Here is a 22,213-nt window from a genome sequence, read left to right as displayed (position 1 = left end):
GACTAGGCCTAGGCATATACAGCCTGTACGGCAGACACATGATGTGTGTCTGATTCCTGGGAGGGACTGAGCGTTAGCAAGTGTTCAAAGCCTGCCTCTGTGAGCTGCAAAGGTAATCCAGCAAAACCAGTCATTTTGATCTTTGTGAATTTTGATGATCCCAGTACTTGCGAAGGTTTAGCACTGCAGGGAATTGACACATCTATTGGGAAAACACGCTTTTGATGTGAATTAATGAGCGAGAGGAAGCTGCTTGCACAACCTGGGAGCTTGGCACGCAAGGGAAAAATACTGGGGAAGGGCAGGGATAGAAAACAATGGTGTGCCTCCATGCTGCTGCTTTAGGAAGAAGCGAAGACTCGCAAACTGCTGGGTTCTGGTTCCAAGAGAGATGCCTGTCTGCTGCTGCTTCTGAATCTTCCTTTTTGCCAGCTTCATGGCTGAACAGGCTTTTGCTCTTCCTGGGGTGGAATTGTGCAACACGCCCCTCTTGCAGAGACTGTCCTGGGATAACCGCTCCTGGGTTCCACTCCTTACCCAGTCAGCGCATCTGACAACCACTGGAATCTTCTGGAGCAATGCGACAAAAGTGGATTAAGGTGACTGCAAGTACAGCTTTCTGAAACGGCAGTTGGATCAGTTGTTTGAAAGCAGCAGATGTGCGTACCTATTTCAGTTCCCCAATAACCCCTCCGCAGATAGCTTGGCTAAGTTTGCGTCGCTACTTGGTTGTGTAAGAAGCAGCAGCCTCGGATATTGGCCCATTGGTTTCTCTGCCTCTCTGAGTACAGCTTCCAGGTAATCTTTCTCTTTCTCAAGTAGGCTTCTTTTGGCTGGGACAACCTCCTGGATCCACCTTGCCCTGCCCTTTCTCTGGGACTCTGTCTTTTGTTTCAGGCTAGGCAGACCCTCCCTGCCTTCCCATTGCTTCCTCAGCAGCCCTGAAGCTGGATGCCTGCCTCGCCTAGGCTGCCTTATCTGAGACATTGTTTTAGATCTCCAGTTAGGCTCTGTAATGACACCTTTATGGTTTCTTTTGACTTAACCCTCCTCAAGACATTTTTTCTGGTTTCTGTTGGTTTTCCCCAGATGCTGCCCCACCCCAGGGAAGAGCACTGGGCAAGGCAAGGACAACTTTGGCCTGTTCACGTCACTGGTTGAGAGAGTCCCTTGGGAGACAGTCCTGAAGGACAAAGGGGTCCAGGAAGGCTGGACATTCTTCAAGAAGGAAATCTTAAAGGCGCAGGAGCAGACGGTCCCCATGTGCCGTAAGAAGAGCTGGCGGGGAAGGCTACTGGCCTGGCTGAACAGGGAGATTTTGCTGCGACTCAGGGAAAGGAGGAGAGTTTATCACCTCTGGAAGAATGGGAAGGCAACTCACAAAGAGTACAAGGATCTCATTAGGTCATGCAGGGACAAAATTAGAAAGGCAAAAGCCCAGCTGGAGCTCAGTCTGGCCACAGTTGTAAAGGATAATAAAAAATGGTCCTACAAATATATTAACAGGAAAAAGAGAGGCAAGGAGAATCTCCATCCCTTACTGGATATGGTGGGGATCATTGTCTCCAAGGACGAGGACAAGGCTGAGGTACTTAATGCCTTCTTTGCCTCAGTCTTTAATAGCCAGTCCAGGTATCTGCAGGGTATTCAGCCCCCTGAGATGGAAGATGGGGATGGAGGGCACAATAACCTGCTCGTAATCCAGGAGGGAGCAGTTAAGGACCTGTTAAACCACCTGGACACCCACAAGTCTATGGGGCGTGATGGGATCCACCCGAGAGTACTGAGAGAGCTGGCGGAGGAGCTTGCCAAGCCACTCTCCATCGTTTATCAGCAGTCCTGGTTAACAGGGGAGGTCCCAGAAGGCTGGAGGCTTGCCAGTGTGACACCCATCTACAAGAAAGGCCCCAAGGAGGATCCTGGGAACTACAGGCCTGTCAGCCTGACCTCCGTACCGGGGAAGATCATGGAGCGGTTCGTCTTGAGAGTGCTCACAGGGCACTTGCAGGACAACCAAGGGATCAGGCCCAGCCAGCATGGGTTCATGAAAGGCAGGTCCTGCTTGACCAACTTGATCTCCTTCTATGACCAGGTGACCCGCCTAGTGGATGAGGGAAAGGCTGTGGACGTTGTCTACCTGGACTTTAGTAAAGCCTTTGACAGCATCTCCCACAGCATTCTCCTGGAGAAACTGGCGGCTCGTGGCTTGGACGGGTTTACTCTTGCTGGATAAAGAGCTGTCTGGATGGCCGAACCCAGAGAGTTGTGGTGAATGGCATTAAATCCGGCTGGCAGCTGGTCACAAGTGGTGTTCCCCAGGGCTTGGTTCTGGGGCCGGTCTTGTTCAATATCTTCATTGGTGATCTGGATGAGGGGATTGAGTGTTCCCTCAGGAAGTTTGCAGATGACACCAAGTTGGGTGGGAGTGTTGATCTGCTGGAGGGTAGGAGGGCTCTGCAGAGGGATCTGGACAGGCTGGATCGATGGGCAGAGGCCAACTGTGTGAGGTTTAATAAGGCCAAGTGCAGGGTCCTGCACTTTGGCCACAACAACCCCATGCAACGCTACAGGCTTGGGGAAGAGTGGCTGGAGAGCTGCCTGGCGGAAAAGGACCTGGGGGTGCTGGTTGACAGCCGGCTGAACATGAGCCAGCAGTGTGCCCAGGTGGCCAAGAAGGCCAACAGTGTCCTGGCCTGTATTAGAAATAGTGTGGCCAGCAGGAGTAGGGAAGTGATTGTGCCCCTGTACTCAGCCCTGGTGAGGCTGCACCTTGAATCCTGTGTTCAGTTTTGGGCCCCTCACTGCAAGAAGGATGCTGAGGTGCTGGAGCGTGTCTCTCTACAACTACCTGAAAGGGTGTGGTGGCAACGTGGGTGTTGGTCTCTTCTCCCAAGTAACCAGCGATAGGACGAGAGGAAATGGCCTCAAGTTGCGCCAGGGGAGGTTTAGATTGGATATTAGGAAAAATTTCTTCACCGAGAGGGTGGTCAAGCATTGGAACAGGCTGCCCAGGGAGGTGGTGGAGTCACCATCTCTGGAAGTGTTCAAAAAACGTGTGGATGTGGCACTTCAGGACATGGTTTAGGGGACATGGTGGCGCTGGATTAATGGTTGGACTTGATGATCTTGAAGGTCCTTTCCAACTTTAGTGATTCTGTGATATTTTGACAGGATGCTGTAAGAGCTCTGGAGGTGTTCTGCTGGCCAAATTGGTGGGCCAGTGTCCTGAGGAAGAATTTCAAACCTAACACAACAGTCACAGATAAAAGAAGATGCCTTCAAGAAACTTCCTGGTCATCTCCAGAGGAGGGCCACAAAGATGCTGAGAGGGCTGGAGCACCTCTGCTATGAAGGCAGCCTGAGAGAGTTGGGGTTGTTCAGCCTGGAGAAGAGAAGGCTCCAGGGAGACCTTATTGCAGCCTTGCAGTACTTAAAGGGAGCTTATACAAAAAATGGGGACAGACCTTTTAGCAGGGCCTGTAGTGATAGAACAACAGGTAACAGTTTGAAACTAAAAGAGGGTAGATTTAGACTAGATACACGGAAGAAATTCTTCACAATGAGGGTGGTGAGGCACTGGAACAAGTTGCCCAGAAAAGTTCTGCATGCCCCATCCCTGGAAGTGTTCAAGGCCAGGTAGAATGGGGCTCTAAGCAACCTGGTCTAGTGGAAGGTGTCCCTGCCCATGGCAGAGGGGTGGAATGATCTTTAAAGTCCTTTCCAACCCAAACTATTCTATCTGAGAGCCCTGGAGCTTGTCACAGGCATTGAGATATGCCACTCTCCTTATTTTTTGTGGCCTCAGCAACAACAAGGAGTCCACTGGTGTAGTACCTATAAAAAGAAAATGCGTTGCATGCCATTTGGGAAAATGGCTCTGGCTATACCTTTGGAAGTGCAGGCCCTAGTGAGAGAATGAGGCATCTGAGGGGGAAATCCCTAAACTGGCCTATGCGCTTCACCTGAAACCAGGATGTCTGGCTGCATTCCTCTGTAATTTATTGCTCTTATCTCGGAAAGGTGGTGCTGAGTAGTTTGGGAATCCCTGCCCTGGCATCACTGGCATTTTAGTCTCCATTTGCATCTGGTTGAATGGAGCCAGACCAAAGTAGTTACCTCTCTTTCAAAACTGATGAATCAACCGTTGTTCTGTTATCTCTAAAATGGAGTAGGGACATCGCCTTACCATCACCATTCTGATGATTCCTCCTACTACAAGCCAGCTGTCTCTCCTGGCTTAAGGAAGCTCAGAGGCCAAAAGCTGGATGAGCCAGGTGATGCAGAATATTCATAAGCAAGTCATTTTTTACCCTCGTTACAAATGGCTAATACAGAAAACAGACTTCTCTCAAATTGTCTTGTTGAACATGCTAAATTAAGCTCAGAGCAGTCACCCCAAACCTGCAGTTAATTTGAAGTTTGGGCCCGAAGAAGGGCTTATGTGCCTGAAAGCACTGTTGCTAAATCAGTTACTTGAATGAAAGATGCTGCCTTTCCCTGAAGTCCTGGCTCCCTTGCACAGGCCCCGTAGCACCTATCAATGCTCATTTTTTAAAATTTTATTATTATTATTATCCTGAGGCAAGCAAAATGCAAATTCGGGTCACGTGGAGTACAAAGAGCAGAAAAGTAAAGCATTAATGAAAAATGTCTTGGCAGTGCTCCACTGAAGAATGCTTGCCCTTTCTGAAGCGCCCTGTTGTCCGGCTGCTCCGAGGGCAGAGCAGAGGGCTGGAAAGGCACAGGCTGCACACGCCAGCTTTGTGTGGCAGCTTAAGGTGGCAGGAACTAGGACTTGCAGGTGCTCCCGTAACAAAGAAGTTGGAGGCCCACTTGTGATGGAGTGAGAGGTGTTCTTGAAGTGCTTGAGAAGCTGGCTGCACTGGAAGGGTCACACGTTTGCTTATAGTGTTGCGTTCTTAGGCGTGTGATGCTTTGTCATGAGACTGTGGCCAGTATATAAGAAATAGTGCTGAAAGATGTCTACGTAATAAACTGTAATAAGTAGCGGGTACCATCACCAGTTCTGTGAAAGAAACTGGATTTTTAAGGCTAAATGCTTCAATATGACTTCATGGTAATTTGGTGCAATCCTTTTTAGAAAAGATTCCCTGTTTGAGATTCTTAATCCATTCTGCATTAAGTTTGGTGAGAATGTGACAGCAATGTTAGACTTCAGGTAACATATAAATTAATCAATGTGCACGGGTCTGCTGCTTAACACCCTTGTGCCACCTTCTCTGAAGGAGATGTTTGCAGAGCAGGAAAATGGTGTACTTTGGCAAATGTTTGAACTTACGAGTATTTAAATACACGACTGTGATCACCCAGACTAGTAAACAGTTGAGACTTCTCAGCAGTTCAATCTCTCCAGGACCTATTTGTTACTTACTAACAAATAGAAGTTTGATCCAGACACACAGGTCAATTCCAAGAGCTATACTTGGCTGAAAACAAGCGCATGGCAGTGCCACCTCTGGCTTTCTGGCCAACTGATGGCAGTGACTGATCTTATATTTTCACCTCTGCTCTTGCTTGGTGTTGGCTTTTTTGTTTTGGTTTATTCCCTCTGCCCCCAGTATGATCTGGTAGTGGTAAATTCCCACATGCTCGCTATGGTCACCCTCATGGGTGTAACAACAGGGCAGCCTTACACTGAGGTAGTGGCTTTTCGGGCTGCAGTGCCCTTGGCGCAGTCCCTGCTCTCGGCCGCACCTTGCCCAGCTGCGGAGGAGGCCTGACAGACCCTCTTCGTGCGGTGCTCGAAGGTGTGGACAGCTGTAAGGTACGGACATTGGATATATGGCATTTGCGCTTTGTACCAGCCATCGATAAGGCCTACAACCCTCCCACCCTCAAGCAGGGAGGAGGACTAACATAGAAGTAAACCAAGAAGACTAGAGGTGAAAAAAAAAAAAAAAAAAGAAGATGGCTGTAAAGATGAAGAAATAACAGGATCAGGTTCATACAACGGAGAGATCAACAACTGCAACCTTCCAGCAACAAGCATAAGCAAAAACCGATTTCTATTTATAAGCCCCGAAATCATCCGGCACCCCTTCCTGCCTGCAGTCCTTACGAGTGGGGGGATTTTTCCAGCTCTGTGGCGTACTGGACCATTCTCCAGAACGGCTGGGCATTGTGGCGGCTCAGGGAACCCACAGGCTGGGCCAGGGCTGCAGCTTCACTTCACAGGACCGCCTGCATCACAGATCTACTCCTTCTGCTCTTGGTGGTTGTGATAATCCCCCGCTCCCTGCAAAGCAGGAGGAGTAAGTGTGCAATGTGCCCTACCATGTGGAATAAACACTGAGCCACCAGCCACTTCCTTTGGAAGCCACGGAGGTGCTGCGTGTGCTGTCTGTCACTGGGATTTGGAGGCTGTGGAGCAGACGTCGTGGCTGCGACGCGTCAGCGGGAAGTTCCCGGCAGGGAAGCCACATGGCAGCACCACCTTTGGCAGCCGCCTCCCCTGCACTCTTCTCATCCCCTGGTGAACTCGTACTGGCAGAAGACCTCAGCTGATCCTCCCTGTGAAAGCACCCCCCCAGGAATTCCTCCCTGCTCTACCTTTCAGCAAGCTTGGATTAGCCATTACAGCAAAGACAAAGCAGGGGTACTGTCCCATGTAACTAGAGATCCAAGTTCAAAATACTTGGCACATCAGAAGTCGACCAGAGTTTGTGTTGTAACCTGGCGCTCGCAGCAGCTGTTAATTTTCTCCCAAGGTGTGTGCCAGCACGCAGCTTGTTTTGATGCCTCCAAACCATGCTGGCAAATGCCTAAGTCAGCAAGGAGCAGAGAGACTGGCCAGGTGGGTTGAGCGTGTGAATATCTCCTGCTGCTGAATTCAATAAGCTGTTGTGCTGGCCGTGTATCCCAAATGAGCCTGCAGTGTGTGAGGGCAGTGGGAGAGCAGCAGTTGTGGCTGAACTTTGTAAAAAGCAACAATTACGTTTCACTGTACTTACAAAGTCTCAATGATTTCTTTAAATACTTTCAAATTTTAAACCTCTGGATCTTCTTTCTTTGTTGTAAAATGTATGAAAGAAAGAAACAGAGCTACTGTGGTACTTTTTTTTTCCTGGATGTTTGTTTTCTGTGTTGGCAGTCACTAATAATTTGCTTGCCTCAGGTCTGAGGTGAAATCCTGCTGTTTATGGTATGACACCACAGTGGGGGCAGAAAGAGAAAATTCAATGCTAAACGCTGAAGTAATGCTATGTAGCCTGTAAAATAAAAGCCTAAACTGCTCGGGTAAGGTGACGTTAAATTAATAAATATCACATTAGTCGTCCATCAAGGGAAGCCTGCATGAAACAAGTGTTGGTAAGGACATGTAGCCCATGAACTTTCCAAATATACCAGTAAAAGCAAAAAAAATGACCAAACAAAGTGTGGGGTATGAGCGCCTGCTGTGTGAGTAAAGGTAACCCAGTAAAAATGCTTGACAGGAGCTAATTGCCAATAGGGAGGTGTACAATAAGGAACAGATAAAATCTGTAACAGGAATTGTGAGGGGGCTGCCCGGTAAAAGACCCTGGTGGGTGCTGTGCCATCACCGGAAAGACCCTGGTGGGTGCTGTGCCATCACCGGTGTGCAGCGCTGGGCTGTGCCCCTTGAATAAAGGGGCTGCTAAAAAGCGCCAGCTGGAAACAAGAGCCTTGCTGGGGAGAGAGGTGGGATTTGGAGCAGCCCAGTTAATGCTGGTGGATGAGGACTGCGCCTGCCTTCGGCACCCCCAGTTGCCAGGAGAAGACACAGAGACCAAAGTAATTTTTGTATCGCAGCTCTCTACCAGGCAGACCGAATCCAAGTCCAAAGGCGATTTGTCATGGGATGCCAAAGAGGAGAGCTCGCATTGACAAAGTGCCTTTTGCGTTACGACTTGAGTCCCGGGAGCAGCAGCGGCCGTAGCACGGGGGCAGGCAGGCGCGATGGAGACACGCACGTGGGAATTGCGATGTTACCTGTTCGCTTTGCGGCGGCGGGAGTTTTCGAGGCTTCACAGCAGCGGCGGGCATGGCACGCTGAAGGCCCTGGGTTTCTGGGTAACCGGGGAGATGTTGCAGGAGCTGTGGAGAAGGATGCCAGGCGCTGGGAGCGGGGGCCAAGGCCCGGCGGACGCCTGGACCACAGCGAGGAGAAGGCACGCAGAAACCAGGCCTTTCAGAGACAGACCTCTCCGGGGAGAGGAGAAACTTGGCCACCGCCGGGAGAAATGTCTTCTCCCTCATCTTCCTCTCCGCAGCTCTCGGAGGGGAGAGCCGCGCCACTCTCGCCTACAGCCCTACGCGGGGCAGATCCCCGGCGGCCCGGCCGCGGCCGGCAGGGCGAGATGGCGGCCCCCCGCCGCCGCGCAGGCCGGGCTCGGGCCCAGCAGCGGGCCTCGGGCGGGGCACCGGAGGCCCGTCTGCCGCCAGCCCCTCAGCCCGGCGGAGCGTGGCCGCCTCCCCTCTCCCCTCCCCGGTATAAGAGGGGCGGCGGCGGCAGGCCGGCCCCTCTGGCTACGCTGCTGGAAACAGGTAGGGCTGGCGGGGGCTGTGCTTTATTACTACTCTTTTCTTTCATATACATGTATATGTAGATATGCGTGTTTAAACTATACCGTCCCACGCACGGCAGCAATGCCGCCGCCGCCGCCGGAGGTGCGCCGGAGCAGCCGGGCGTGCGGGGGCGGGCCCGCCGGCGGACGGGCCTTTCCCTCCCGGCGCCCGTCCGCACTCCCAGATTTTATTTTTTTTTCCCTTTTATTATTCCCCTTCCCCCTTTTTTTTGTTTTTGTTTTTTTTTCTTAAATGCCCCCCTCTGCCGGAGGGCAGGCCGGGCTGCGCACCGACCCGCGGGGTGGTGCTCGGCGAGGCGCCCGGGCGCTCTCCCGCCTCCGCGCCGGGCCGGGCCGCGCTCCCCGCCGGCGGCGTGGGGGGCACGGACACACACACACACACAGACAGAGGCGTTGTTGGACGTGTGAGAGCGTCGTTAACCAGCACGAAGCGGGCGATCGGGGCAAGCAGCCCAAATAAGCTCCGCTGCTGCGCGCCGCGCACAGGTAAACCCCTCCGGGGGCAGCTGCGGCTGCCGGCGGCCACCGCAGGCACAAGGCGGGCCGGCGGCGCTCGGCCCCGGCGGCTGGTGGTGTGCGCGCTCGCTCTTGACAGACGGACGTAAACCAGGAATGCTGTTTTTCCCCGCAGGCATGTCATCGGTTAAGATCGAGTGCGTGGCCAACGAGGGCTACAGGATTGGGGAGTCGCCGGTCTGGGACGAGAAGGAAAGCGCGCTGCTCTGCGTGGACATCACGGGTAGAAAGGTGTGCCGCTGGAGCTCGGTCACCCAGCGAGTGCAGGCCATCTCTGTGGGTAAGGAACGGCTCGAAAAACCTTCTGCCGAACGTCGGAGTTGTGCGTTCTGACTTGGCACTGCCTCCCTGCCGAACACGGGCAGGACTCCTGTGGGTGATGCTGGATGGTGCTCGTCTTCTGGTGCAAGGAGACCCTCCCCTAAAACCTGACCTTGCTAGGCCAAAGAGGATGCTGGGGCTTGTGCTGTGTGCAGAAACTAAATACAGTGACTGGCCAGACTTAGTCCTAAGGACTTTTCTTATGATTTTTGGATTACATTTGATCCACTTCTCTTTCCTATAAATTGTTCACAGCCTGCTCTCTTCTGCTCCCCCTTTGTCCCAGAGGTAAGGGTCACCAAGACTCTCCTTCTCTGGTGCTGATGTCTGTGGGAGTTTTGTTACTGATTTGAATGAGCAGTGCCCGTAGCATTTTCTTTATTAGAAGAGAATTTCCCGTAACGATTTAAGAAGATGATATTTTTAAGGTAACAGTGTTGCCAGGGTCTCAATAGTTTAAGTATTTATTTCAGGAAGAAAGAGGTGTGGTAACTCTCATAAAGAGTTGTAGATTTACTCTTGGATGTGCTAACATAAATATTTATTTTTTCTGAAGACAACTCATTGAATGGTCTAAGTACTCAGATTTATTACTTTCTCACGTTCAGTAACACTTCGTGAAAATCACTTGCTTTTGCCCACCCATAAGCTGTTCACATTATTCACAATAAATTGATCTGGACTTGTCTGCCTTTCAAATTACCGTGGTTACCAGTTTTAAGATGAGGGAAGGCCTGATACTAATTTTGAAAACATTGCTTCTCAAACTTACTTCCTCTTATCTTAGCTGAAGGAGTGTGCTTCTCCCAGCCTCCACCCTCCCCAACTTGGATCTACTCTCAAAGGTGTAATCCTTTACATACGGCCTCTCTGGAGGACATGTAGATGGGACAGTAGCTGAAGTAGCGACTTTTTTTTTTTTTTTACTTCCTTCTGTTTCCTCTGCATAGTAATATAATAGTTGCAATTCATAGCTCTGCCTTTGGGAATACCATGATTAAAAGACCAAAAAACCCCCAAAGAGCCAAAGAGTGACATGTGATTAAAATAGCGCATTGATGTCCAAAGTGGAAATTGAGAGAGAATTCTCTCAATTACTGAACTTTATAGAGAATTACAACAACCCCACACTTAGCGACAACTTCAGATGCCCTTTTCAACTCCACAGAGAAAACACCACTACATGCATAACCATGCCTGGGGCCTGGGAGACTTCATGGTCAGTTTTCTGTTGCAAATAAATCCAAGTCCTGTTGGGTGCTGCTTAACAGAGCCCCCTGAGGCAGCCACGGGCTGAGCCGGGTGGGTGCAAGGGCTAATGCAGCCTGTGCTGTATTTGTACAGTGAACAGTGTCCGTCTGGCTAGCCTGGTACACCCCTTTCTCCCGAGGCGCTTCGTGGGGAAGGTATGGGCCGTTCTTGTGGCTGTAGGGGCACCCGGGGGGCCGATGCCTCCAGGGACAGGCAGGCAGGGGTACACAGGCTGCTGTGCCTGGGGGCTGCTCCCCACCCAGGGTGGGAGGGAGGCCCTGGGGGCTGCCTGGGTGGAAGGGCTCCTGTTGGCCATGACCCCAGGAGTTTTGCGGGGAGAGTTGCGTTCCCACGCTGCGGGCAAAGCCCCTGCCCGTGGCACAGGCAGGACAGCGCTTTTCTTGGCGTGGCTACTGGCAGTCGGAAGAGCAGCAAAATGATGGCTTCCTTTGGCAGGTGCCACGCGGGGCTGAGGGGACTTTGCCGACCTCTCTGCTGGCACAGGAGGGAGAAGTGGCACCCACTGGCCCGGCATATACGATCCCAGACCACCAGCAAGCCTCAGCAGTGCAGTCGCACGCCTCCGGGTGAAGGGGTTGCTAGAATTGAGCTTGCACTAAGGTGTGCAGCTCAGGTGCTGGGGGCTAATGGCATTCGGGTTTCTGGAATGGTGGTACCGCTGCCGGGGCTGCAAAGGGAAAGGGCGTCCTGAGCCAAGAGCAAGCAGCCAAAAAGGAGCAGCTCCTCTCGGGCAACAGTGGCGGCTGGTGGCAGTTATAAGCGTGCGTGAAACTGTTACCTATGCAAAGCTATAAATACAAGAAATGTTTTATTTTTAAATTAGAAAGTTGGTGATTAGTCCCATGCATATTAAATATTATCCTGGACTTTATTGCCCTGTTTAGTTCCTTACATCGCGTCTCATTGTAGGCTTTTACTCAGATGTAATCTTCACACTCATTTCTCTGGTTTTTTTTTTTTTTACTAATTCCTTTGTAATAACCTGCAATTGAGGTTTTACTGCGTAACAGCTCGAATGAGTGTAAACCAACCAGGTAGTATTTACTAATTTTATGTTTTGCTTTAACTCTTGGAAAGCTCTGCCACTCTTTGGCATGTGTTTGGTGCTGCTGGAGGCATGTCAGAACTGCAGGGCAGAGTGTGGTGCAGAGGGCTGACTCTCCTGCTCAGCGTGACCTGTCCCAGTGCAGAGATACTCTCTGTCTCCACGAGTTATGACTAAACGGCCGTGCTGGGCTGATTTACCCAGGAGTTGGGCTAAACAAACACAGTTGCTCCAGAGCTCGTGTGGCAATCAGGTTTTCCCCTGGGGAGGGGGGAATCCACACAGTAACCTGTTGTAAAAAATACACGTGCCTGTATCTGTCCTCCTTTTTATGTTTTTTAAAGCCTCTAGCAGAACCAGGTGCTGGTAATGATTATCACTCCTGGGAATGGTGGCGATACTCAAGTTCCCAAGCCGGTGATTCTCTTTGTAGCCACTTTCTGTATGCATTAAGTATGCTCTCTTCGCCTGAAAAGATCTATTTCTATGTATTTAAACATCTTTTTAATAGGAAATAAAGTTGTTTCTGCTGCTTGTGGTCTCACTGAGTTTGGCATGACTGCTTCTGTGTCTGAAGTGGGCAGAAAAGAAACATGTCTTCATAGCACATACCTCTTTTCCATTTCACCCTGTTTTTAGATGCTCCCGTGAGCTCTGTGGCTCTCCGGAAATCTGGAGATTACGTCATCACCCTGGGAACCAGGTTTGCTGCTTTGAAATGGAAAGAGCAGCTGGTAACCACCATTACTCACGTGGACAAGAATAAACCAAACAACCGATTCAATGATGGGAAAGTGGATCCTGCAGGGAGGTATTTCGCAGGTATGCTGCAGGCGGTTCCTTCCTTCTGCTGCTCCGTTAAGTTTTGGTGACAACATGCAGTGATCAGTTGTAATGCAACAAGTGTTCATTCATAGTTAAATGGTGTGGTTATTTTTCTTTTTGTTGTCTTCAAGCAGAGTTTAATCCCTTTTACAAATCTGTTCGTACCACCTGGACACCATCTCATCATCAGGACTATTTTTTAAAAAAGAGGCCCACTATTCTGAGCCTGCCTGATTTAAGACACTGGCCTTGCCTCTTCCCTGTTGGCATGCTTATTTTGAATGCTGGCAGAGTGCTTATTGGCACTCTTCCAGTGAGAAATATATGATATTGTGGGGTTTGTTCATCATAAATCAGAATTTATAGATGGTATTTCTAAAAACTATGTGACTGTTTAGCCTGGAGAAGAGATGGCTTAGGAGGTCTCTTTTCCATGTGTATAAGTACCTGAGGGGGCAGGAGTAAAGAAGAGGGAGCCAGGCTCTGCTCAGTGGTGCCCAGTGACAGGACCAGAGGCAATGGGCATAAACTGAAATTCAGGAAATTCTGTGCAAATGTAAGAAAACTCACTCACTGAGGATGATGAAACAGTGGAACAGGTTGTCTGGAGAGGCTGTGGAGTCTCCATCTGTGGAGATCTTCAAGACACAACACTGCCCTGAGCAACCTGCAGTTGCTTTGAGCAGGGGGTGGCCCAGATGATCTTCAGAAATGTCCTACAGCCTCAGCCGACCTGTTTTTTAAAACACTGTTCTGTGCATCTGCCCTATAGTTGGGTGCCCAGGCTTACCTTGCCTTGCTTTTACCCAGCCTCTCGGGAGCCAGTCTCAGCTGCCAACTTTGAGCTGCAAAGATGAGATTTCCTTTCAAGAGGCTTTAGTAAGACTTGTTCTGAGGGATGAGGAAATTTTTTTCCAGTCTCGCTGCTATATAAGATGTTAAGATTTGTGGGAAGTTAAATGCTGACCACACCTTTCTTAATATTTGAATGGCTGAATAAAACGTTCTGCAGAAATCACACTGCACACCATTTCTGCCACAGTTCAACAAAAAAACAAAGGCTATGTTTTGTCATCTTCTGCTAAAAGCAAACACTTTCGAAATCTTTTGCTTCTAACTCAGTTTCTTCCCCAGATTTCTGAAGCCCCTGCACTGCTCCCTTCTGTTTTGGCAGTGTAGTCATCATCATAGCGAGGGGCTGTCACCAAACCTGGAGGAGAGCCCGCTCGCTCTGAACCTGCTTTCTCCTCTTTGGCTCTGCACAGGTACAATGGCTGAGGAGATTCGACCTGCTGTGCTGGAAAGACACCAGGGCTCTCTGTACACGCTCTTCTCCGACCTCTCAGTGGTGAAGCACTTTGATCAGGTGGACATTTCTAATGGGCTGGACTGGTCGCTGGATCACAAAACCTTCTTTTACATTGACAGCCTGTCCTACTCAGTGGATGCCTTTGATTATGACCTCCAAACTGGAAAAATTGGTATGAATTGTTGTGTTGTAAAGTAATCGTTTGTGCCTAAAGATTGTGATGTTTGTTTCCAATGTTGATGGTTATTATGTGGAGATGATCTGCCACATCCCCCAGTGGGATGGGGGAGAGAATCAGAAAAGAAAAAGGATAGAACTTGTGGGTTGAGATAAAGACAGTTTAATAAGACAGGGAAAATAAAAGAATAATAATAATGATAATACTAATGATAAAAGAATCTACAAAACAAGTGAGGCACAGCACAATTGCTCACTACCTGCTGACCGATGCCCAGTTTGTTTCCGAGCCGTGGCCCTTTCCCGGCCAACTCCTCCAGTTTATATGCTGAGCATGACATATGGTTTGGAACATCCCTTTGGCCAGCCTGGATCAGCTGTCCTGGCTATGTCCCCTCCCAGCTCCCCGTGCACCTCCTTGCTGGCAGGGCAGAGTGTGGGAAGCTGGACCATCCTTGACTGCTCAGCAACAACTCAAAACATCAGTGTGCTATCAGCATTTTTTTCATCCTGCATCCAAAACACAGCCTCATGCTCGCTTCTGCGAAGAAAATTAACTGTATCCCAACTGAAACCAGGGCAGAGTGCTTCTTCAGAAACCTCTTTAGAACAAAACAACAGAAGCCATATTAAGATTCTTCTGCACCTGGCAGGCTTCTAGCTCAAACTAGTCAAAGGCTGCTGGTAATACCATGAAGTATTTAAAACGCGTGGTGGAGTTTGAGTGGTAATCTGGATTACTCTTACTAAACACAAGGCATATTTGATCTTCCTGTGTAAAAAAGGCTTAAATGTTTCTTGTATGGCTAGATTTCTGTGGCTGTGTGTTTCTTATTCCTGCCAGCACAGGCAAAGTAACAGAAAAGCTTGTAGTCTTGTGTAAAACCTCTGCTAGCTCCTCTAGGTTTTTCTTCACCTTGTTTTGTTTTTTAAAATATAAGCTCTTAGATGAAGATTCTGCAACAACTGGAAAGCAGTAACTCAAAACTCTTCTTCCTTCATTTATTTAAAACAAAACAACCCCTTAAGGGCTTCTACAAGCTTGGGCAAAAGAAAAATTCCAGTGACTTGGACTAATAATTTGCTTTTGAGTACATGGACTGCAGTATTTTGCTTTAAAAGAACCCAGTTGATTTGATATTTAGTTTTAAAACTGTGAATTTAAAAGTCTTTTTAGGTGTAGTATCTTGGCCCAATGTCTCTCTGCTATGGCTTACGATTTACTTTTTCTTTAGGAAATAGGGTGGCTCTTCTCCCTCTCTCACCCATGCTCGCTCGCTCTCTCTTTCTGTGGGCAATCTGACAATCCCCAGGAGCACAAAGGAAAGACATTAAAAATATTGCTACATATGAGAAACATTGAAGTTGTCAGATCATAAAATAAACAATGTTGGAAAGTTGGTTTTAATTTTCTTTAATAACAGTGGATAAAAGTTCAGATAGAGTTGTTTGTTTTTAGGTTGACAGTATGCCTTTGAAGTTGATGCTTTTCCTAACTCTGTGTTTATCTAAACTCTCAGTTTATATATCTGAAGGTCAGTTTTGTGTTGGAACAGTGATTATTGGCAAGTTCCAGCAATTTGTTTGAAAAGTCTCCAGTTGTCTGACTGGAAGCAACCCGTACGTGAAATGATCCAAACTGCCTTTAGAACAAGTAATTAATATTCTGAATATATATAGAATATTAATTTATTCAGTTATTGATTTAATATTGTAAGTAAGGAGCATGAGTCGTGCACTAGAAAAGAACGCCAGAAAAAAGGATTATACTTGCAATGGATAGAAACTGATCTGCAGGCTTCCATGCTGAGAAACAACTGTGTCGGGGAACAAGCAGGGCAGCAGATGCGATCTCTTTCTTTCATACCAAAGAACTGTGCTAGACTTCAGCACAGCTTTTGGAAATAATAGTACGAATAACTCTGCTGGGCTGTGACTGATGATAAAACTTTTAACAACTATCTCACTTAGTTTTGGTGTGTTTTTCTACCCTGCAGGCAACCGTAGGAGCATATACAGACTGGAAAAAGAGGAAAGCATTCCTGATGGGATGTGCATTGATACAGAAGGCAAACTCTGGGTAGCTTGTTATGATGGTGGGAGAGTGATTCGTCTTGACCCTGAGACAGGTAAGTCCTTGCACAGAGTGGACTGGAATTCTGTGTTTAAAAAAAAAAACAGCAAAAGCAAAGAATGAGAGGTGCTTTTTTGCCCCCTCACAGAAATGGTATGTCTGCTCTTTTTAAAACATCACTTTTTTTTTTTTAAAGCAATTAGATGTCCCTGCTCTCAAAAGTTAGCTTTGTAAATAAGTCTCCTTTGTTCCCAGCCTCTGTTGTGTTGGAAAAGGTAAAGTTGCAGAGGGGGTTATCGTTATACTTGCAAAGTGTTTGAGTTGTCATCCTCTTACATCCTCCAAACTTAAGATCAGCGTTTACCTTACTGGTAAATGATGTGGAAGAAAATGAATAAGCCATGAAATGGCAGAGATTACTTAAGCCATTTTTTTGTCTTGTTTCTTCAGCATAGTGTGTTATTTTGGGCAGGCTGCTGAGGTTAATACAAGTCCCACATGACACTGATGCCAGCAACTTTTTTTAATTGTTGAAATTTATTTACATAATAAATTTTGAAATTGCAATAATTAAAAGAAAAATGAATTTCACAGCATTTTATCATTCCCACAGTAACATCATGGGTGTGCCCATTGTCTGAGCCTGTCATTCATTTGGACTTTGGTGGTCTGCCAGGCATGGTTTAGTCTGGGCAAAAAACATTTGTGAAGCACTTCAGAGAGACTGAACCACACTGTCTGCCAGGGGCTCGTGGGTGAGAATGGGAGTGTGATTTTGACACATCCCAGACAGCACAGGTTTGCATAATGTAGGATAGGAGCAACTGCCCTGGGCGGCATCTGCGATCTCTTGAACCCAGGTCCAGCCCTAACAGAAGTCTTGGGGTTTTGTGGGGCTGCAGAGTCAGGGATGTCAGTGTCCCTTGACATATGCCGCCTCTGCAGCGTGCAGCCGACCCTGGCACACGGTGCACCACGCGGGTCAGGCTGCAGCCTCTCTTCCGATGGCACTGAAACCTCTTACTTGAGGCTCAGGCTGTGCTTTTCCCCCCACCTCTTGATTTGTATCCATCCAAGGTCTTGTCAACCTGTGGGACTTCCTCCTGTCCTGCGGAGTCTGCACCCCAGCGCTAGGAGGAAGAAGCTGCAGCCAGGAGATCCCAGCAGTTCTGGGACCTGTTTCTGGTTCCAAATCCTGCCCCTTTGGTGGGCAGAGCACTCCTTGGTGACCTCCGTCGGCCCTTTGAATACTCTCCTGGAGCAGTGGACTCTGCCATTTTTCCTTTCTGGTTCAGTTTCTACCTTTTTCCTCCCTGGCCTTCACCTTCTTCCTTTTTTCACTTGTTTTCCCTTTCCTCCTCCCTTTTGGAGATGTTTTCTTAAGGGAAGGCTAATGGGAATAGTGTCCATAAGCAGGTGCACAGGGAGACCGTAAGAGTAGAGAAAGCGGAGTACGTAGCCCTAATGCATTCCCAGCTTTCAACTACGCTTGGCTCAGAGTCTTTCAGAGCTAGATGTGATTTTGATGTATTGGTAACTGCCAGTGGATTTTCAAGTTTCTGTGAACTTGTTCTGTCTCCCCTCACCCATGTAAAACTCCCAGCACCCGCAGCGAACAGTAGCAGGAATTTTCACAGGTTAAATGTCCATGTCAAATAGAGCCACCTTCTTTATGAGTATCGCGTGCTTATCTGCCCGCTCTGCGCTATCATTTTAAAGTAATATCTAAAACCTGCAATTTGCTGAATTCTGAGTGAATTGTAACTATTTAGGGAGATAACCCAGGCAGGTTGGAGGAGAACTCCATGAAAGCTTCTCTTTTAATGCATAAGTGTGGCTTGAACAACTGTCAGCCGGTTGCAGATACATCCATTGATAAAGAGCTCATCTAAAGCACGTGAGGGATTTTCAGGTTTCGCTTGGACTGCGTTTTTAGGGGAATGGACAAGGAAACTTGTTTGTTTGCCATCTTTTCTCAGTGAAGATTTTGAGGTTCAGGGTGAAGTGGCTTTTTAGGTCTAGGCTCCTTTAGCTTAGGTAGCTGCTGCCTTTAGATTCAGGTTGTGCTATAGGGAAGGACTGCGATGACTGATCCCACCGGGTTTGCAAAGGGCTCGAAAAGGATGTCTAACTTGTATGTTGCCAAGTCTCGTCTTGCCTTCTGGTCACTTAGTGACCTGCTAGTTTTATGCAATCATGTCTTTTAATTAGGAATTAAATATTTTCCAGTTCTTCCTAATGAATGTATTTTATATCCTTTGATTGCATGGGGTCTAAAAGATTTGCTAAGCTTCTTCTACAGAAACCAAGCATAGATGAATACTTCAGGTGGATTTCAGAGCATCCAGGTGCAGGTTTTCTTGCATCTCCAGAAAGACGTTGCTCATCCTTGAGCTTTATGAACAGCATCTTCTGGGTCATTATCTGCCGAGTCCACTCTTGCAAATGCAGTAAGGGTCTCTTCCCTTGTCTCTGGGGCTCGTGCCTCTTCTGCAGTGCATGTTTTCTCCCTTTGAATGCCCTCCCCACTCATTTTCTCCGAGACGTGGTGTCAGCCAATTTCTAGGGTGGCCTCTGGAGTGTTTTATAAGCTGCCATGTAATACTTCCACTTCTAGCTGACTGGATAACCACAAAGTGCTGCTAGAGCCAGTTGGCAGGAGCGTTGTCTTGGACTCATATTGGTCCTTGTCACTCTGAGGCAACAGACAGGACTTCTTCTCTCCCAAATCTCTAGATATTTTGAAAAATGTACTCTTCTCAGGGAAATACAAGGTAACAAGACATGCAAATAATCTCTGACAATCTAAATACCATTACATTGATTTTGATTTTTTTTTTTTACTTTGATTTTGATTTTTACCTTGGCCATTGTGGGTCAAAGTGTGTGTCAAATCAGCTTATTATACAGCATGAGTGCTGAAACTTCCCAGGCTATTGCATACGAGCACCTCTCTCACCACTGCTCACTTGCTGTTTTCATTTACTTATTTTCAGATTAAAAGACAGTTTAAAAGTATCCAGCCCTCATGTCAGGGTTCTTGATAAAACAATACTAGCCATACTAGCAGGTAAAATGGATCGGCAAATGTCCTTTCGTCCTGCACCATATGGCATATCATAGCTTCTTTTACACAGCCAGGATGTCTTCCTACACTGAAACAGAGCCCAAACTGTCTCTGGGGAGCAGCATACCCAACTAGGTGGGCCAAAATTGTGCCAGGCCTGCACCAATGTGGCTCTGCTTGTGCCTGTGCCCCACTTAGTGTTGTGGTACAGGTGGAGCCATTTGGTCTGTGCTGTTGTCGGCTCATTGCAGTGCTGCAAGGGACCAAGGCACAGATTGTTGGGTGGGGGAAAAGGTTTCAGAGCATGTAAAAAGGAAGATTGGTGCTTGCTTTGATATGCACCTCCTGGGAAATGGTGCCCCACTCTGAAGTTGAAACTTCTCATAGGTGTTAAGTGGGCCAAACTTTGCACTTTTTCTTTCTCCTTGTAAGGGTCTCAACATCAAAGTTACTCTCCTGCTATTTCATGGCTAAACAGTTACTGTAAGGGGACCAAGCCCTTTGCACACGCAAGTGAGGGGCAAGGGAAATTACATATTTTGTACCTGTTTTTCTAGAAAAAGAAATTCAATTGTAGGTAAATAAAGTAGGCATGATGGGTATAAGCATTTATTGCCCAAAATTAGGAGGAATTTTAGAAATATCTGCTGTACGGCATCTTGACAGCCTTCTGGTTAAGGCTGGAGGCAATCTGTGTACTACTGTCATCAGGACGGTAGCTATTTGTTGGTGTAATAAATGCATAATATTATTTATGGTAGCGCAAGTTTCTTGTAAACTTCAGACATGTCCCATGATCCCTATTTTATGCAAGCTTGATTTGAAAGGCTATTGAAATTTCAGGAAAAACTTCTAGGAATTAATCTTCCTTAACTGCAGGCAGTAGAGGTGTAGCACGAGTTACGCCTCTGTAGAGCTGCACGAGGTCTGCTTGCTCCAGGCTTCCTTTGTAGTTAAAAGTAGAAAAGTCAGCAGGTCTAGGGCGTGATTCATGTGACCTATTTTAGGGAGGAATTACAGCCCATTTCCATTGGCTGCATGGGCAGCCTAGATGATGAGCTCAGATACAGATGTCTGTGCTGTGGATGTTAGCATTTAATTAGAGGACAGGTTGGCACTGGGGGTGGGTGGGATTTGTTTGTGATAACTGAGACTGAAACTTGTCAAATGATGCATCGTCAATGACGCGGTTTACAGAAGTCTGGTTTCTCCCTGTTACGGTGCTCATCAGCATGCTGAAACTCAGCGTGAGACCTCCCCTGCCCTGGTAACCCACTTTTGTGGAACACCTGGCTCTATGCCGGTTATTCGCAATGATTTGTTTAAATTTCTTGTTGTAAGTAGACAAAAAGGAAATGGCATGCACGGTTTTTCTCCAGGAAAAAGACTCCAGACTGTGAAACTTCCTGTTGACAAGACAACTTCCTGCTGTTTCGGAGGAAAGGATTATTCAGAGATGTATGTGACTTCTGCCAGCGATGGGATGGATAAAGAGTGGCTTGCACGGCAACCGCAGGCTGGCGGGGTTTTCAAGGTGAATGATACTTTTTCCTGTTACTTTAGAAGGCCATTTTTCCCCTCCTGCATTTTTCAGGTGGCAAACCAGTTGGAATGGTGGGAAGCAGGATGAGGGGGATTGTTAGAACATCAGTCATATATGTTAAGCTGTTGTTGTATTTTTGGTTCCTGTTGCAGGACGAGAAAGTTAAATGTATTTAGAGATTTTAAAATACTTTCGGGTTTAAAATTTGTAACAGTGTTGATACTGCACATTTTTCTATGCCATCACCTCTTTCTACTTCTCCCCCTCCCAACACAGTTTGAGTCTTCTATTTATTACGGAAAGAATGTGTAAATACTTGTGTCTTAATCAAGGGCAGATAAAAGCATCTGCTTTTCTTTACTTCCTAGTTAGTTATAACTAAATTATCTCTTTAAGAATTTATCACCTTGGGATTCGTTTTAAAGCCTTGCTCTTCCATATCTGTGCATACCAAAGGTTACATTGTGAACTGCAGAATTAAGGCTTAGTAGTATCTGAGAGGAGGCTTTTGGGGAATGGACTCTGGCCTGCGATTACTGAGCGTCAGAGAAGGAGCCCAGGCTGAAGTTCCTGGCTGTGGTGAGCTGCTGTGTGCACAATATAGTAGGATGTCAGGTTGGAAGACAGAGTCCTTTCCTAAATTAAAGCATGTCTAGTTGTGAAAGAAAAGCAAGTGTCTGGTGGTGGTGAATTATTGCACTAATCTTTTTTTTTCTTTTTTTCTCTGTTTTAATAGATAACAGGGCTAGGGGTGAAAGGAGTCCCCCCGAATCCATTTGCAGGTTAAATATACACTCTTCGGAATGGATTAGAGAGGACTGACATAAGCAAGACAAGTCAGAAGGTCGTATTCTGGTGTTCAGCACCTTCTGCTGAATTGAAACCATAATACAATTGTAGTATCTCATCAGGAAAGGATAAAAAGCTGCTGAAATAGATGGAATATTTTAAAACTGATCTTTTTTCCCCCTTTAAACTCTATTACTTTGAATATATGATGGTGCTTTTTCTGTTGTGCTAAAAAGATTCTCATCTTAATAAACTACTAAATATTGTAACTTCCCTTTATGATCAAATAATATTTTAGTATCTTTTTATTTTTTATTCTCCCGTCTCATTTTCAACTTATGCTATATTGATTTATTGATTAAACTACTGTCTCTTTTGCGTATTTTCAAAGTTCTTCAAAAAATATCCATTTGTGGTCTTGCTGCTGCTTTAACTGGAACTTCATTTGTCCCATGATTTTCTCAACAACTGAAATATTAATGCTGATTACTGTGGCTCTGTGGGTTCCTTTTTACATTACATTTTTAAGGCCTCAGCTGTGGTTGCGTTCTGATCGGCTGGAGCCAATCATCATCATCATCTCTCCCCAGTGCATGTCATTGTGTTGCTCATTTTGTTGAATTTAAACCCAAACTTTTGGGATCAAGAACCATATCTTTATCCATCCTCCGAAGATCCCAACCTGTTTTGAGGAAATCTGTGATGACA

The 22,213-nt window shown here is 47.2% G+C and overlaps 1 protein-coding gene across 1 annotated transcript; it reads left to right on the top strand.

Annotated features, from left to right (window-relative positions):
• The first annotated feature begins 8,422 nt into the window (after nucleotides 1-8,422).
• Nucleotides 8,423-21,927, top strand: LOC309406715 (regucalcin). Its single transcript, XM_082002022.1, has 6 exons — nucleotides 8,423-9,363; nucleotides 12,361-12,543; nucleotides 13,812-14,027; nucleotides 16,030-16,161; nucleotides 20,553-20,707; nucleotides 21,453-21,927. Exons 1-6 carry the CDS (start codon nucleotides 9,180-9,182, stop codon nucleotides 21,501-21,503), a joined length of 921 nt encoding a protein of 306 aa, XP_081858148.1. The 5' UTR covers nucleotides 8,423-9,179; the 3' UTR covers nucleotides 21,504-21,927.
• Nucleotides 21,928-22,213: the final 286 nt, after the last annotated feature.

This window comes from Phaethon aethereus (assembly GCF_964289735.1).
Source record: "Phaethon aethereus genome assembly, chromosome: 1".
Taxonomy (NCBI): domain Eukaryota; kingdom Metazoa; phylum Chordata; class Aves; order Phaethontiformes; family Phaethontidae; genus Phaethon; species Phaethon aethereus.
Note: the sequence above shows the minus strand (reverse complement) of the source record. Positions and strands in the feature narration are given on the sequence as shown.